At 47.2% G+C, this 15,089-nt stretch overlaps 5 protein-coding genes across 5 annotated transcripts; 2 read left to right on the top strand and 3 right to left on the bottom strand.

The window, feature by feature from the left end:
* Positions 1-204: 204 nt before the first annotated feature.
* N7484_011742 (uncharacterized protein) lies at positions 205-1,893 on the bottom strand (the record flags this gene model as incomplete). Its single annotated transcript, XM_057122129.1, has 1 exon — positions 205-1,893. The coding sequence occupies one exon, from the start codon at positions 1,891-1,893 to the stop codon at positions 205-207; it is 1,689 nt and encodes a 562-aa protein (XP_056967883.1).
* A 555-nt stretch (positions 1,894-2,448) lies between these two features.
* On the top strand, positions 2,449-5,859 carry N7484_011741 (uncharacterized protein; the record flags this gene model as incomplete). The annotated part of the gene is made up of 20 exons (XM_057122128.1): positions 2,449-2,810; positions 2,866-3,028; positions 3,081-3,091; positions 3,140-3,195; positions 3,248-3,353; positions 3,403-3,561; positions 3,612-3,661; positions 3,713-3,797; positions 3,854-3,976; positions 4,028-4,413; positions 4,467-4,510; positions 4,563-4,605; positions 4,655-4,757; positions 4,804-4,828; positions 4,885-5,015; positions 5,072-5,136; positions 5,219-5,369; positions 5,426-5,455; positions 5,515-5,737; positions 5,791-5,859. The coding sequence occupies 20 exons, from the start codon at positions 2,449-2,451 to the stop codon at positions 5,857-5,859; spliced, it is 2,385 nt and encodes a 794-aa protein (XP_056967882.1).
* Positions 5,860-7,944: 2,085 nt separating this feature from the next.
* On the bottom strand, positions 7,945-9,795 carry N7484_011740 (cytochrome P450; the record flags this gene model as incomplete). The annotated part of the gene is made up of 4 exons (XM_057122127.1): positions 7,945-8,693; positions 8,769-9,075; positions 9,140-9,180; positions 9,258-9,795. 4 exons carry the CDS (start codon positions 9,793-9,795, stop codon positions 7,945-7,947), a joined length of 1,635 nt encoding a protein of 544 aa, XP_056967881.1.
* Positions 9,796-10,862: 1,067 nt separating this feature from the next.
* On the bottom strand, positions 10,863-12,137 carry N7484_011739 (MATE efflux family protein; the record flags this gene model as incomplete). The annotated part of the gene is made up of 1 exon (XM_057122126.1): positions 10,863-12,137. The coding sequence occupies one exon, from the start codon at positions 12,135-12,137 to the stop codon at positions 10,863-10,865; it is 1,275 nt and encodes a 424-aa protein (XP_056967880.1).
* A 392-nt stretch (positions 12,138-12,529) lies between these two features.
* Positions 12,530-14,445, top strand: N7484_011738 (MDR family MFS transporter; the record flags this gene model as incomplete). The annotated part of the gene is made up of 4 exons (XM_057122125.1): positions 12,530-12,790; positions 12,872-13,158; positions 13,234-13,756; positions 13,807-14,445. Coding segments are annotated over 4 exons (1,710 nt in total), but the record flags the coding sequence as incomplete, so codon positions are not given.
* Between the last annotated feature and the right edge of the window lie 644 nt (positions 14,446-15,089).

Below are 15,089 nucleotides of genomic sequence, written 5' to 3'. Positions count from 1 at the left end.
TACTTGTGGGTCAGGATGGTAACCAGAGAAACACACTACTTGCTCGGATACTTTCGACACAGCAGTATCCTTCAGACGCGGTTTGATCTTTCCGAGGCAAAGATGACGGAATGCGCGGGGTTTTAGATATTTCGGGGATTTCTATTCTCCGAACCACGGGGCTTACTAATGCCCGAACCATGCTCACGTGAAGACAAGACAATCTCATTTCAAGGAATAGAACTTCCAAGATGGTTCGAAATCTGGAGTAAGTGCCTGGTTCTGCATTGAAGCCCGAACCAGTTCAATTGGCATACGATTTCCTTTTAAGAACTGGTCGTGGAAATCCATCTCCGCCATTCGTCCCGAGTCAACCATTTCCTTACGAAGTGCGTAAATTTGCAAGGCTCCCAGCATGTATCCCGCTTGGTACAGTGGGGAGTAATCCCCATTCAACGACCTACGAACTTCCCCTTCAGCTGTTGCGCGCTCATGTCCAACTTGATCAACTAGGAGGTCAATACACTCCTGAGGAGACATCTGACCAAGATGAAACTTGATAGAAAAGATGATCCGGGCGCAACGATGGAGTCGCCAGAATAGCATTCCGATGCGGTTCTGAGGAGTTTTCTTGAATCGATCGTCATCCCAGAGAATGAACTCCCAGTATAGTGACCACCCTTCGATCCAGAATGGAGTATCAAATAGACGTCTGTAGGGTCTATGTCTCGCATTCATGAAAAGTTGCAGGTGATGACCGGGGATCATCTCATGGAAAACCGTGGCCCGAGAAAAATGAACATTATTCCCACGCATACTCATCAGCTTATCCTCGTGGCTCATGGTGCTGACTGGGTATGACACGATGATAGATTTGCCCCCAAGGAAGAATGGGTTCACTTTCTGCCGCTCTGGCGACATCATAAACATGCGCCAAGTTTCTTTGGCAAGTGGTGGTACAGTGACAAGCTTGTGCTCTTCAACGAAAGAGATCGCCTCTTCTGCAAGATCACGAACAAGTTGCGTCTGTTTCCCTGGCTCAACGTAGTCGTTCTTGACATGTTCTAGTGCCTCGTGCCAGTTATCGTAGCCCATATCTTTCGACGCTTTTTTCATCTCGTTAATACACCAAACAAACTCATTTTCTCCGATCGAGATCAACTCTTCTGGTGAATATGGAATCATTTCAGCCCGAAGCTCAGCAAGCAAGCCTTCTCGTCCAATCGGCTGGCCGACAATTGCATCCTCTTTTTGGTGGTCAATACCCACCAATTTCTCGCGAATAGTAGATGCGATAGTTTCTAAGCTGGCATCCACGACCCCGTAAGGATGCGACACCCACCAGTCAAACGAGGGGTCATATCCTTTATAAAATCCGAACCATTCTCGCAGATTGTCTCGCAGCGAATCAATGGTGCTCGCTGCACGAAAAGCGGAATTTTTTCCCACACTGAACTGAGTGGAGTCACTATTGATCTTCTGCACCAACTCGTCGATTTGGCCTTGGGACTTGAACAGCTCCTGCGCGGCATTCTGAGGCTCCACCGGGGAACCAATGGCACGATTCTCACAGAGGTCGATTATCGCTTTTGCAAATGGAAGAAGCGGCGTTGTTTTTTGATCCTGGATGGAGTCGAGCTCCAGCTCTCTGTGTTGCCTCTCCAGATAATTTTTGACAAGGAGGTAGTCTACTTTATCCTGTTGGTCATATGTATGAAAAGGTTGGTCGCGGAGAAGATTTAATTCGGACGTGAGAAACCCGCGTAGTCGGTTTGTCCTGCTTGAAGAGAGCTTGATGGGATAAAACTTCTTAATCTCCTTGAGATCCGCGTTTATGCGCTCGATCCTGTCACGAATACTATCCCCCTGGGAGCGTTGGATCGCGATCCCGCGAGGCGTGCTAGCGGACACCATATTGAACAAGTTGGTTCTAGTATGTTCTGAGAAATGTCGAGGCCGCGACTCTCCCCCGCGAAGGTGGCAGAAATGGTTAGATTATGACAAGTGGAAAAGGAATTGGGGCATCTCGTAGCGAGGACGCACGTTCTCATGTAATACAATGTGAGCCGAAATTAAGCTAAAAGTCGCTGAGGGATCCGAGTGGCTCCTCATTGATCCTATCAAGGATATCCCGGCATTTGTAGATAAAAGGTTTCCGGGTTGCGTGGTTTTTGCTCCGCATTTTAACCCAAATGGGCGAATTTGTTATCGGCTAGTTGAAGGTCAAAGTCCTGCACCTTCTTATCCGCATCGGACTCCTTCCCGCCAAGAGACACAAGCCGCGTTGTGCGGGGGAAGGGAGGAATGAAGGGGCTGCATTGGTAGGGATCGTGGAAAAGGCTTATCGTGGACCACGGACACAGATAACCCATGACACTTGGATAATAAACAACTTCGCACATAAGAACATGCACCCCAGAATTGGAAGGCTTAGGGGACTTTGAATAACCAATTGCTGCATTCCATACAATGGTTTCCAATCCATTTGTTGACAGTCTTGAATTGTCAAAGCAGTCGGAAATGGTTGCCGATGTCACCAAGGATGTAAACAGCACAGTCCAAGAGCTGAAGGGAGTTGAAAGGTCCCATCAATGGGATCCAAATCTCCCCCAGGAGAAGATCGATGCTATCAATGAGGCTGGTAGTATAGACGATCAAGAGAAAGCTGCGGAATTCGAGAAATCAGCGACGCCAAATTCCCAGTATGAATCTGTTCGTGCTGCCGTGCGCAATACAGATGGAGGAGAGATGGTAAATACAGTGCGCGCGTGGATTTTGGGTATGTTATTCACGACAATTGGAAGCGGACTCAATATGTTCTTGAGCATGAGGTAGGTACCTTCTCTTCAGTACCAAGTCTTCTACATTGCTCACCATTTCTGATAGGAGCCCTGCAATCTCGTTCCCTGCAATTGTTGTACAGTTACTTGTGTACCCAATTGGTTGTCTATGGGCCAGAGTGATTCCCACCCGGAGATTTAACACCTTTGGAGTTGAATGGACCTTTAACCCGGGCCCTTTTACCATCAAAGAACATACAGTTATAACGGTAAGTTTCAAATATTGATCCCTGATATGATCTCAATACTGATGTTTCTCAGCTTATGGCGAAGTAAGCATTATTTTCTTGAATATTGTGACCATCTTTAACAACCCCTAGCGTGTCAATTGGTTACGCGTACTGCACTGATGCACTATTGGCTCTAAAAGCACCATGTGAGCAAGACATTTCCAGTCCAGAAGGCTTCAGCTTACTGACATCTACCAGCGTTATACAACTTAGATATTGGCTGGGGCTTCGAGCTTCTTTTCGCACTGAGCAGCCAGATAGTTGGAATCTCTCTCGCAGGAATATTTCGCCGTTTCCTTGTGTGGTGAGTCGGAACCTCACTGCTTAGTTTCCCCCACGCTAATACTCTCTAGGCCTGCTGCTATGATATGGCCTACCCAATTTGCCAACACAACGTTGTTCTATGCACTGCATGACAAGAGTCCCTCCGATCCCTCGCAGACAAATGGCTGGAGTATCTCGCGATACCGCTATTTCTTGTATGTCATGATTGGTGCGTTTTGCTGGTATTGGTAAGTCCCATAGTCTGGTTAGCTTGGATATTGAGGCTTATTCCGTACAGGATCCCTGGAGTTATCTGGCAAGGACTATCGATTTTCGCTTTCGTGACTTGTTAGTTTGACCTCATTGATTCTCGCGTATACGACTAACACTCCATGCCAGGGATCAAGCCCAACAATGTCGTGGTGAACCAGTTATTTGGTGGCTTCACTGGACTTTCACTTATTCCTCTGACATTCGACTGGACGTAAGTTTGGTCACCAAATCCATGCATTGAATATCTTGACTGACCCATATACATAGCTATGTCTCAGCATACCTCCTCGATCCCCTATTATCACCTGTCCATTCAATCATGAACACATTCATTGGACTCGTAGTCTTCGTGATAATTGCGTCCATCGGTATCTCCTACACAGGAGCATTGTATGCTGAATACCCCTCTACGTGATTGGAGTCAAATCTAACAAGACGTAGCTATTCCGACTATCTCCCCATCAACACGTCTACTACCTATGACAACACACAACAGCAATATAACGTCAGCAAAATTCTTGGAGACAATTTCTCATTCGACGAGGCAAAGTACAAGGCATATTCACCGATGTTTCTCGCTCCTACATTCATCCTAAATTACGGTCTGTCTTTCGCCGCCTTGACGGCAGTCATTGTTCATGTTATCCTCTATCACCGGAAAGAGATTTGGCATCGTGGGAAGGCGGCTCTAAACCAAGAGTCCGACATTCATTTGACGCTCATGAAACAGTATAGGGAAGCTCCAGAGTGGTGGTATGGAGCCCTGTTCCTGATCTCCATTGCCCTTGGGCTGGGAGGTGTACTTGGATATGATTCCCAACTGCCATGTATGTGTTGAAGCTCCATCTCGGTTTGTGACAAGCACTGAATGACTCAACAGGGTGGGCATATTTTGTCTCTCTCATCATTGCCGTGGTGTTTATTGTGTGTCGCCCTTTGTTCTAACATTGAATACAAATCTTGCTGACCAGAAAAGATTCCAACTTGCATGATCATGGGTGTCACGAATATTACGCTTTGTTCGTACTACTGAAGTCACATCGCACGTTCACTAGCTGACATGTATAGCTCTCAATGTCCTATCGCCATTCCTAGCCGGTTTTATGATTCCCGGAAAGCCGATCGGTGTCATGGTGTTCAAAGTCTTCAGCACGATTACACTGGGACAAGCGTGAGTTATCCGGAAGCCTCAGGTTGACAAAGCTAACAGCTCATAGTCAAGTCTACTGTCAAGATATGAAGGTAACCGACTCCCAAAACACAAATGAAACAGCAATACTTACTTATTTCCCCATTAGCTGGCTCACTATATGAAAATCCCACCCCGTGTCACTTTCATGTGCCAAGTGATCCCAACATTGTGGGCTTGCTTTGTCCAAGTTGCGGTCATGAACTGGACACTGGGAAATATCGAAAATGTCTGTACAACGTAAGTTACATTTAAAGCTACCTCATGGCAGTATTTGGGTTGCTCATCGAATATAGGGACCAAGCAGCAAATTTCTCGTGCCCTAATGGGCGAACATTTTTCTCATCGAGTATTGTTTGGGGTAAATCTATTTCCGTCCATGATTCTGCCTGGGCCGGGTACCTTGCTGGGTATTTATCAGAATTGTACTAATCGTCGAGCAGGTGTAATCGGACCGCAACGTATCTTCGGACCTGGTTCAATCTATACACCGATCTTGTATTTCTGGCTACTTGGAGCCCTGCTCCCAGTAGCATTCTACCTCCTCATGCGATTTTTCCCAAGGTCCAAGGCCCGATTCCTCAATGCACCAGTGTATGTGATTTATGAAAACTTGCTGTCGACCCTGACTAACCATCTCTCTCTTGAAGTATGCTTGGTGCCATGTCCTGGCTTCCACCGTAAGCTCACCATTTGCCCCATACGTTGAATAAATATGAAGCTGACAAATTATATCTAGCGCAACACCAATCAGTTACACATCTTGGGTGATTTTCGGACTCATCTTCAACTACTGGATTCGACGTAGATGGAGTGGATGGTGGCGGGAGTACAATTATGTTACTGCCGCGGGACTTGATACTGGACTCATCCTTGCAACGATTGTCATTTTCTTTGCAATCACTTTCCCTGGCGTTGCGGTGCCAGACTGGTGGGGAAACACAGCTCCGTTTGAGACTATGGTAAGTGTGATCACACGATTGATCAAGGTCATCTTCTAATATCTACGTAATAGGACTCTCTGTATACAGCAATTCGGAAGACGGTTTCGGGTGGGGATACCTTTGGACCAGCTACCTGGTAAAGTTGTTGGGCTTGGTAGGGTTGGGAGTGGAAACTTTTGAGCTACAATCTTTCCCAGATCCAATGTACATGGTGGCTCACAGATGCTTTTTTTTTTAACTTTTCTAACCTTGGGTACAAATATGAGACAACCGTTAAAATGGAGATATAAAGGTAGCCTTGGTGCTTCGGATACTACCCACATGCACAGATTTCAAGTCTAAATAGAAGGTTTTAGGGCAAAGGTGTTTAAATATGGAATGAAGAGGCCGATGCCGAAGGTAAAATGCCATGAAGTGGACCCGTCTAAGCCGGATCAACATCGTCACTTGCCTTCTGCAGCTAAGGAGCAGGTACCCAGGTAACTGCATGATACGCAAATAAAGAGAAACAAAAGGAAAAAAAATATACCACACTTAGGCTGGTATGTGGTCACCCACCATACTACTAACTAGGTAACCGGCAGTAGTGGGGTGTCGCCGGGGTGAGTAAGGGTGAGAGCCGCTTTAACCTTGCGTTGCAGGGGGTGAGAAAGGATGAGTGCGCTGGATCTCATGTGAGCGATTTCAAGCACTAATCATCACACAGACTTCTTCTTAATCATTGACTCTCCTCTTAGATTCTATTCGAGGCTACCTCCCGCTAGCGAGAAAAACAAATTTTGTAGCTCGAAAATGCGTACGTGAAGCTCATTGTTGACAGGAAATATGTCGAGGTATATCCCAGTATCATAGAGGCTCCTAAGTTTATCCAAAAGTTCCTGACCCTGACAAGCAAGACTATCTCTTTGGTTCTGTAGAAATGATTTCGCGTGTTGGTTTCTGGATATATCGTGTCCTATTGCCTGCTTGAGGTGAGGTTTCTTTCGTTAGTGAAACAAGCCCTTCATCGGCGAAGGTGAAAGATTGCCCGGAATGACCTCGACTGACCCAGTTTGCCCCATCTAATTGCAAGAAACCTTGGAGTGTTGGCGTTCGCGCATCAGAAATAGAGTTCGATACTGTATTGTCTGGGATCTTAGGCAGCATAGACATATCGGACTGTCATTGTTTAGTCAATTGACGAAGCTAGTCTCCTCAAAAGGTACGAACTGTGAAAGCAGGGTATGATTGGTCATTGAGGATCGTGCCATGGATGCGCGGACCTTGCTCGGCCCAGAAACGCTCAATCTCCGCAGCTGCTGACTGTGGAAAATTCAAGAAGCTATTTCTATAGCCAGAATCTTGAAATAGGTGTGGTCGTTGACTATATCCCGAAACTGTATTAGACATGCGGCTTGCATGGTGGGTGGATTGCAAGTTATGTTGGTGTATCTCATCGTTCTGTTGTTGGGGTTTTCTGGATCTTTTCCGATCACCTAGTGAGACGATGTCAGGTCAAGAGGTACACTGGAAATTGCCTGCAAGGGAGTGGATGCCTTACGAAATCTGCGCTGTGCAAGGCGGTTTTGTAGTTGCCTCTTTTCGTAATATCTTTCGCGAGACTCCATATTCACACCTTATCACCGATGGAACAACCCGAAGTTGGGGAAAGAGGGAGGAAATAAGCAGATCTCAGCTCCGCGTTTCTCTCGCGAATTATAATTGTTGCCAGGGTATGCCAACTTGAGTTCTGGTTCCGAGGCCAGTAAGCCAGATTTCGACATAGGGGCCAGAAGGGAGGCGATGTAACCTTACTGGTACCATAAAGGTACTAGATCGATGCAAGCCCGATCCTTCAGTGTATCGAAGGTAGTGGGTTAAGGCCTGTCGTCAAGCTAAGCAATTACAGATTCCCAAATAGATTGGTACTTTTGATGTGTAAAATTCGTGTAACTTACTCTGATTTTCAGGTTTTGCAGTCCCCCTCAGGAAGATTCCGTATACCCTGACGTAATTCAGAAGTTTTCTACCACACGCTTCAACCCCTCTGGAATTACGCATCTCGTTGGCTACGAATTTTGAGCAATATAATATCTCAAATGGAGGTGTTTCAAAGGTTAGTGGCGAATACCCCATTATTAGTGAATAGCTTTGTCTACACTGGGAAATTGTTAGATTGACCGTCATAGGAAAACGGTAAGACCATGGACACCGAGACCGGGTACTATAAGACTATTTCGTCCACTTTACTCTACAATGACTCCATCTAGGTTAACCTTGACATCACGAATCTCAAATCCGAACATTTTTGCCGTTTTCCAATCTTTCCACGCTCTTTCTTCACGGGCTGCGGAGCGCGAAACAAAGCGTACCCGGAACGGCTTAGGTACGTTGTTCGCTCCATCCTCAAATGCCGCATCAGAAACATCCATCGGCAATGGATTTCCGTTTTTGTCAGCCTCGGGCTGAATATCAAAGAGCCAAACAAGTTTAGCCAAAGCAATGAAGAGGCTGCTCTCTGCCACATGAAGCCCAGGGCAGATGCGTCGACCTGCCCCGAAGTTGAGATGGGCTTTGATGGCATTTGAATTGAATTTCTCTTGCTCGTCATTACAGTCTTCAAAAGGCGGCCTCAAGTAGCGCCCTGGGTCAAATTGACCCGGCTGGTCATAGTACTCGGGATTGTTGTGGATGGCACATTGGTTGATCACCACGAAGCAACCTGGCGGGATTCGGTATTGCTTGTATGTCACCATGTCGGTTGTATAGTGAGCTGTTCCGAATTTTGTCAGAGGTCTGATACGTGAGACCTCTTTGATACAGGCATGTATGAACGGCAGTCGATCGATGTCGTCAAAAGACGGGGATTTGTCATCGCCGACCACACGGGACACTTCCGCGTGAGCTTGGTCGAGAACAGACGGATTTGCAGCTAGGTATTTAATGGCAATATTTAGTGCAGACGCAGATGTGTCGGATCCAGCTTCTATGAGGGCTATAGAGATCTTGCGCGTTAGTTCAGAGTGAACGGATAGGCCAATGGTTTCAATCAAAGACGGGAGAGACTTACTTCCAGCCAAGAACGCGGCTTGGGTCTCATCAATTTGAAAGCGCTGCATGTCGGCTTCCATGAAGTGTTTCGCAAAGCATGAAGGAGCTGTGCCCTCGGTCACCCTCCGCCGGAGTTCCTGCCACAGGGGCATCCAGACTGCATACTGGCGCTCGTGGAACTTGCGCGCTTGGGGCCGCCACCACTGTAACCGCACGGGTAAGTTATCTAACTGTGGGATGAGATCGGTGATGAAAACGCCGGGGGCAGTCGCTTGTGAAAAATCTTGCATAATCTGGTCGACTTGGTGACAAATCGGGTCCTCCTGCTATATGATCAGCGCACGACTAAATGGTTTATTTTTTTTTAATTTTTTTTTTTGCATCACTAACCATTGAGGCCACCCGATGACCATACGTTGAGGTCATGATTACTGCCAACAATACGATTAGCGGAAATAACAAAGACAAAGATTTACCAAGCAGTACGGCAGGCAAGAACAATTCTTACCTGAGAGGGCCATTCGATGCGCTTGTTCTTTGCAGACGACATCTTTTCCCCCACTCTCAAGTAGGTCGCATAAGAGTTGCTTCGCTTCAAATTCTTGACTTGGTCGGAAAAATCGCGCCACAGTCGGATGTAGCAGGCGATGCAAGATCGTTCGCAATCGACGCCATTGCATGTTCCCAGGCATGATGGCAATGCGTAAGCCAGACACGATCTGCGTGGCACCTCTCCAGGGACCCTTTGCTGAAGTTTTGGTGGCTTGCCGATCAAATATCTCCCGCACTGCATCGTAGCTATTCACATAGACAAAATGTTTGAATCCAAACTTGACGGAAAAGAGCTCTCCTTCTGAAAGGCCCAATTTCTCGAGTCGCTTCGCGGGGTGTGAGCCAAGCTGGTGTTTAGAGCCAAAAATAGGGTGGCCAAGTGGCCGAGGAATATTGGAACGGCGCCATGATTTTTCCTCCTGAAGGTATGACCAGACTAAGTGACTAAGACATATGCTTCCAGCGAGAAGAATCGCCCAAGAAAGATAGAACATTCTGTAGTAATCCTGAACACACTAAATAATGTTCCTTTTGATGTATAAGATCTGCGAAGGGCATAAGAGCTTGAGACCTACATCAGAAACCGTGTTAATGCGAAAGCTCCATCACATATGACAAATTGTCTCAGGATCGGGTCCTGGGGAGCAATTCCTTGGTTTCATCTCACTAGCGAGACCCCGCTTCAAGTACTAATTAATCTAATGGGGCCAGGAATTGGAATGTTACATTCACCTGCATGGGCGGTGTACCAAAAGGACACTGCACGTTCCCCGAGGAGCCAGGGCCATTGCTTGTTTTCTACTAGTTGATGATTTTTGATGCATGATGGCGCAATAAACAGGTTTCACTGTAATCACGAAATGAACCCACAGTTTCAGGGCACAGGTGCAGACAATCATGAAAACTTGTATTGTTCTATGTGTATCGGGATTCTAGAATATGGTCCTCAAAGCAGATCATCGTCAGCAGGGGAAACTGAAGAATCGATGTGTACAGTACCGATTTCATTGGTCAATTGTCTAGCGCTTAATTGATACGACCCCCATGCTGAAGTTATGGAAACTCAGCCAAATATGACCGGCCCAAAGGCCCGTTAAGAAACATATCGGGTGGATCTAGTGCTAATTCTTCGTATATACATAACGCTCAAAAGTAACGTTTGGAAGGTGAATGTAAGTGGGAAGTATACATAGAAGTGGTGGGCAAACCTTTCTAATCTGACGTCCAACTGCGTTGGATGATCCATAAAACTAAAAGAATTATCCGTGAGAAAAAAAGAGCCAGAATGAGTTGAATTAGGTGAAAGACATCCTACACACCTCAATAGAGGCCTCGTTTAATCACGGAGTAAGTGGCAAGGAGGGTAAACCTGGTTTAGTTAGGATGATGAGAGACTGAAATCCATGGGTAGCAAAGTTTGGGAGGACTGGGATAATCTCACGAGGCCATTCCTACGACGGGGCCAAGCCATAATCCTGAAAGGCCCCCTTTCCAAAGTAATCCGACGCTGAAAGAGGTGGGAATCGCGATCTAAACCAAAGCATTAGATCTAATAGGGGGGTCAACCGGCCGGCAGACGCACAGTATAGTGGCAAATCAGGGAAAGAACTCCCGCCGTTTGCTGCATTTCTAGGCCCTTCATGACACCATTCAACCACTCGGCTGTGGCGTAGAATACCTGCATGATTGCGCAGATGGGCATTGTCTGGACGACCAGAGCCTGTACTTCGACCGATGTTGAGATTTGGCGGGAAATCCAGAACCGCAAGGTCATAAGCAGAGCCATGTTGAGAAGCCCCACCATAATGGCAGTGGCAAAGGCCACCCTGATATGAAGCTTAGTACGCTCTAGCCGCTTCTGACCCATGAGGGTTGCCACACGCAAAGTCACAGAGTTCGCAACTGCAAATGAGAGCTGGAGGGCAATTGCCACTGTCGCGTTAAGCAAGCTTTGCGCCGCCAGGCTGGTGTCGTCGATCTTCCCCGCTCCAAGAGTCAATAGCTCGAATGTCAGGTATTCGGCTAGTACCGTAATAGATCCCGGCAAGGCCAGGCGTAGCAGCTTCCACCAGTGTGCCCCTGCATTGGTGACCGACGGACTCCGAAGCTCAGCCCGTCCCATCCAGAAATAAATTCCGTATGTCAAAAGACCCGCTCCGAGAAATGTGTCGGAAAGAGCCGCTGAAATGGGTGCACCGATAAAGCCGCGTTGCTGTTGGTAAACTACCAACCAATGTAAAGCGGCATTGACAGGTACGGTACAACAGAGGAGATATATTGGTGGATTGAAGACCCCTTGGGCTTGCAGGAAGCGCTTGCCTGTTTCAAAAACCGCATGACCGGGTAGGCCGAGCAATGAGACGCGTAAGTATTCGGAGGTTAAAACTGCGATCTTGGGAGAGACCAGTGCTTGCAGGATATATTGGCTATGCCACCAGCCAACTGCAACAGGGACCGTGATTATTGCTAGGAGGATTAGCGTCAGTCTCAAGTACAGAACGGCTAAGTCCGGCCGGCCCGAGCCATAGGAAAGCGGACACAGTGTATCCATTCCCGAACAAAGTCCCTGGTAAACCCCATAAGCGGTAATGCAGGTGATACTGGAGCCGAGACTAACAGCCCCTAGCTCTTCGATTCCGAGGCGGCCCACAAAAAGAAGCCCAGTGAAGGGAAGACAATACTGCAAGTAGGAAACAAGGACCAGGCGTACGGAAGATTTGAGTAATTTTGTCATTTCTGCCACCAGAGGCGAAAAGAGGAGCTCCCCTTCGGACTCCGAGTTGGGGCCGACGAGAAGCGGAGTATTTTGGTCAGCCATATACGGGTCTTCCGCCATGCTTGGGCAACTTTAGCTAAAGAAAGCCACCAAAGATTTTACGAGGAAGATTGCATCATTCCGCGGGGGCTAGATGGTTATATAGCTCAAAAATCGTCGGAGTAAGAACCTCGAATCGGAATCGGAGTCGTGGTGGGAGTGGGGCCTGTAGATCAAGTGAACCGAATTAGCGTGGTGCTCATCAACGCATTTAATTGGCGCGTGAGATCAAGCGATGATGATTTGGAATGCAACAAATCCTGTGCATATCATGCATGCTGACATGCAAGATCAACATCTCTTGCATCGGAGTCGGGGTGGGTGGGCGTTTGATTTTTGGGTAGCTTCTCTCATAGTTTTTTTATTTTCAATGAACAGCGATCTACTAGATTCCCTCTCAATTGCCTTTCAGAATTCCAAATCCTCACAAGACTCTTCTTCTTCTTACTACGGCGCCTTTTGCTGAACAAAAAGCCATGTCTCAGCACGACGCTCTCAATCTCGTTGACAATGACGATTCTCGACTGGCCCCGCTTGACCTAGAAAAGAGTGGACCCGTGTCCATCACCTCTGAAACCCCCTCGGCGCAGGAGGATAGAGGCGATTATGCCCAGGGTCTTCAACTCTTTTTGATATGCACATCCCTCTGCTTATGCGTGTTCCTTGTTGGATTGGTAAGTATATATTGTTACCCGCCAGCTCTACCGTACCTGTGGGCCTCATCTTGCTGACATTTGGTGGATATTTGTACTTAGGACGCAACCATTCTAACAACGGCCATTCCAAGCATTACTGACGAGTTTGGCTCGGTACAGGATGTCGGCTGGTATGATGCCGCTTTCCGGCTCACATCCTGCATGTCGCAGCTCTCCCAAGGAAAGCTCTTCAGTAACTATTCGCTCAAATGGATTTTTCTCTTTAATATGGTGATATTTGAGGCAGGGATTCTCATATCAGGTCTTTCTCCAAGCTCGGTGGTATTCATTGTTGGGCGTGCAATCACTGGACTCGGATTTTCTGGTATCAGTCAGGGATGCATGGTGTAAGTGCAACCTATGCTTTCCAGATTAGATGATTTGCGAATTATGTGTTTGATATTGACCACGGTTCTGAATAGAATCATTGCCATGTCGACGCCCCTCCAGAAACGAGCAACCTACCTTGGCCTTATCAGCGCCAGCGAGTACACTGCCATGGCTACCGCGCCTATTATTGGTGGTGCATTAACCTCAACTCTAACCTGGCGGTGGTGCTTCTTTATCAACCTTCCAACGGCTGCCGCGCCGGCGGCAATGATTCTGATGCTCAAGCTGCCTAAGATGGCATTGGGAAACAACAAGAAGTCACAAATTGAGAGATTGCGAGAGCTAGATCTGTTGGGGTGCCTCTTCTTCGCCCCGGCTGTGCTTTGTCTCTTGCTTGCCTTACAATGGGGCGGATCAACTTACAGCTGGAGTGATGCTCGCATCATCGTCCTCCTGGTGCTAGCACCTCTAATATTCGGAGTATTCTGTCTGATCCAGCATGTCAAACAAGATAGAGCTATGCTGCCACCGCGCATAATCAAAAAAGGCGTGATGCTTTTCGGAGCTTTGTTCAGCCTGTCACTGTCGGCCTGTCGGGCCATCGTGCAATACTATGTAGGATCATCCAGTCACTATCTCTATATATATGCTGACGAAATATTCAGCTTGCAATTTGGTTCCAGACAGTACGTGGAGTCACAGCGCTACAGTCTGGCATCAACACATTACCTATGGTTATTGCTGTTCTCGTCTCCGCTATTGTTTCAGGTCGCCTCATGTCCAAGACTGGGATATACACCCCGATTATGCTTCCCGCGGGTTGTTTGATCGTGGCTGGTGTGGCAATTATGACTGGCTTCACTTCTGAAACTCCCAAAAGTCTTTGGATCCCGTCACTTATCCTTCTGGGTATTGGGTCCGGAAGTAGCGTTTCGATCCCATTTATTGCAGCGCAAGCCGTGCTAAGCCTGGGGGACTTATCTGCGGGAATGGCTCTAATGACCTTCTCTCAAGATCTCGGAGAAGCAGTCTTTATCAGCATAGCTCAGGCAGTTTTCCTGAATCGTCTCACAAGCAGCATAGAAATTACAGCGCCAGACCTCGCCCCAGAAAGCGTGATTCATCTGGGCGCCACTGACTTGGCAGAGAAAGTCCCCTCGCAGGATGTAGCGGCTGTCGCCCTTTCATATGATCTTGCGGTGCGATCAACCTTCTATTTGGCGGTCGCTTTGGCTGGTGTATTGGTGCTGGTCGCTATACCACTTCAGAAGAGTCCGCTCAAGGTTGGGAGAAAGTCCACTTGAGTTCTGCAACTTTGTGTTACTGTGAATATTTGTAGCGATGAAAATTTTCTTGGAGTTCATGCTCATGCCAGCAAAATGTCTTTCCTCAAACTCAGATAGCAGTGTAGCACTACTGTGCCGTCACGACAAGTTTCATGTTAGTCCTTGGCGGGGGCTCGACTAGTCTAGTTTGCTCCTCGCCTAATCACGACAAGGAAGAGAAGCACGTTTAATATTGTTATTGATCTTTGCACAACCTTCCTGGTATAAAGTCTACAGAAGCGGGTCATTCAACCTATGGCGGGCCTATCTCTAGCTACTTCCACAGCCTCTTGTTTCGAATCTATAACAGTTTTTAGCTTGTATTGTCGGAAATTCCGCAATATGAAATTTCCAATGATAGTCTTCGGCTAGTTTTGTACTAGGTCATAAATACCAGCTAGCTTATTTGGAAAACATAATGTGACATCGGGCCTGAGGAGTATGCAAGGTAAGCGTGCGTATAGAAAGCATAAGCTGACCACACGTTAGTGCCCTTCAGAGTGGGTCATGACAATCATCCTGGTTGGGCTGCGCAGATATGTAGGTATTCAAGCAAGGTTGGCGCTAATGCCCTCTGCTTGCAAATTCCATTTGATAGTTGAAGAAGTGCGAATTCTATAAAT

The sequence above is a fragment of the Penicillium longicatenatum genome (assembly GCF_028827895.1).
Source record: "Penicillium longicatenatum strain IBT 33135 chromosome Unknown contig_7_segment0_segment0, whole genome shotgun sequence".
Taxonomy (NCBI): domain Eukaryota; kingdom Fungi; phylum Ascomycota; class Eurotiomycetes; order Eurotiales; family Aspergillaceae; genus Penicillium; species Penicillium longicatenatum.
This window is presented reverse-complemented; position numbering and strand designations above follow the sequence as displayed.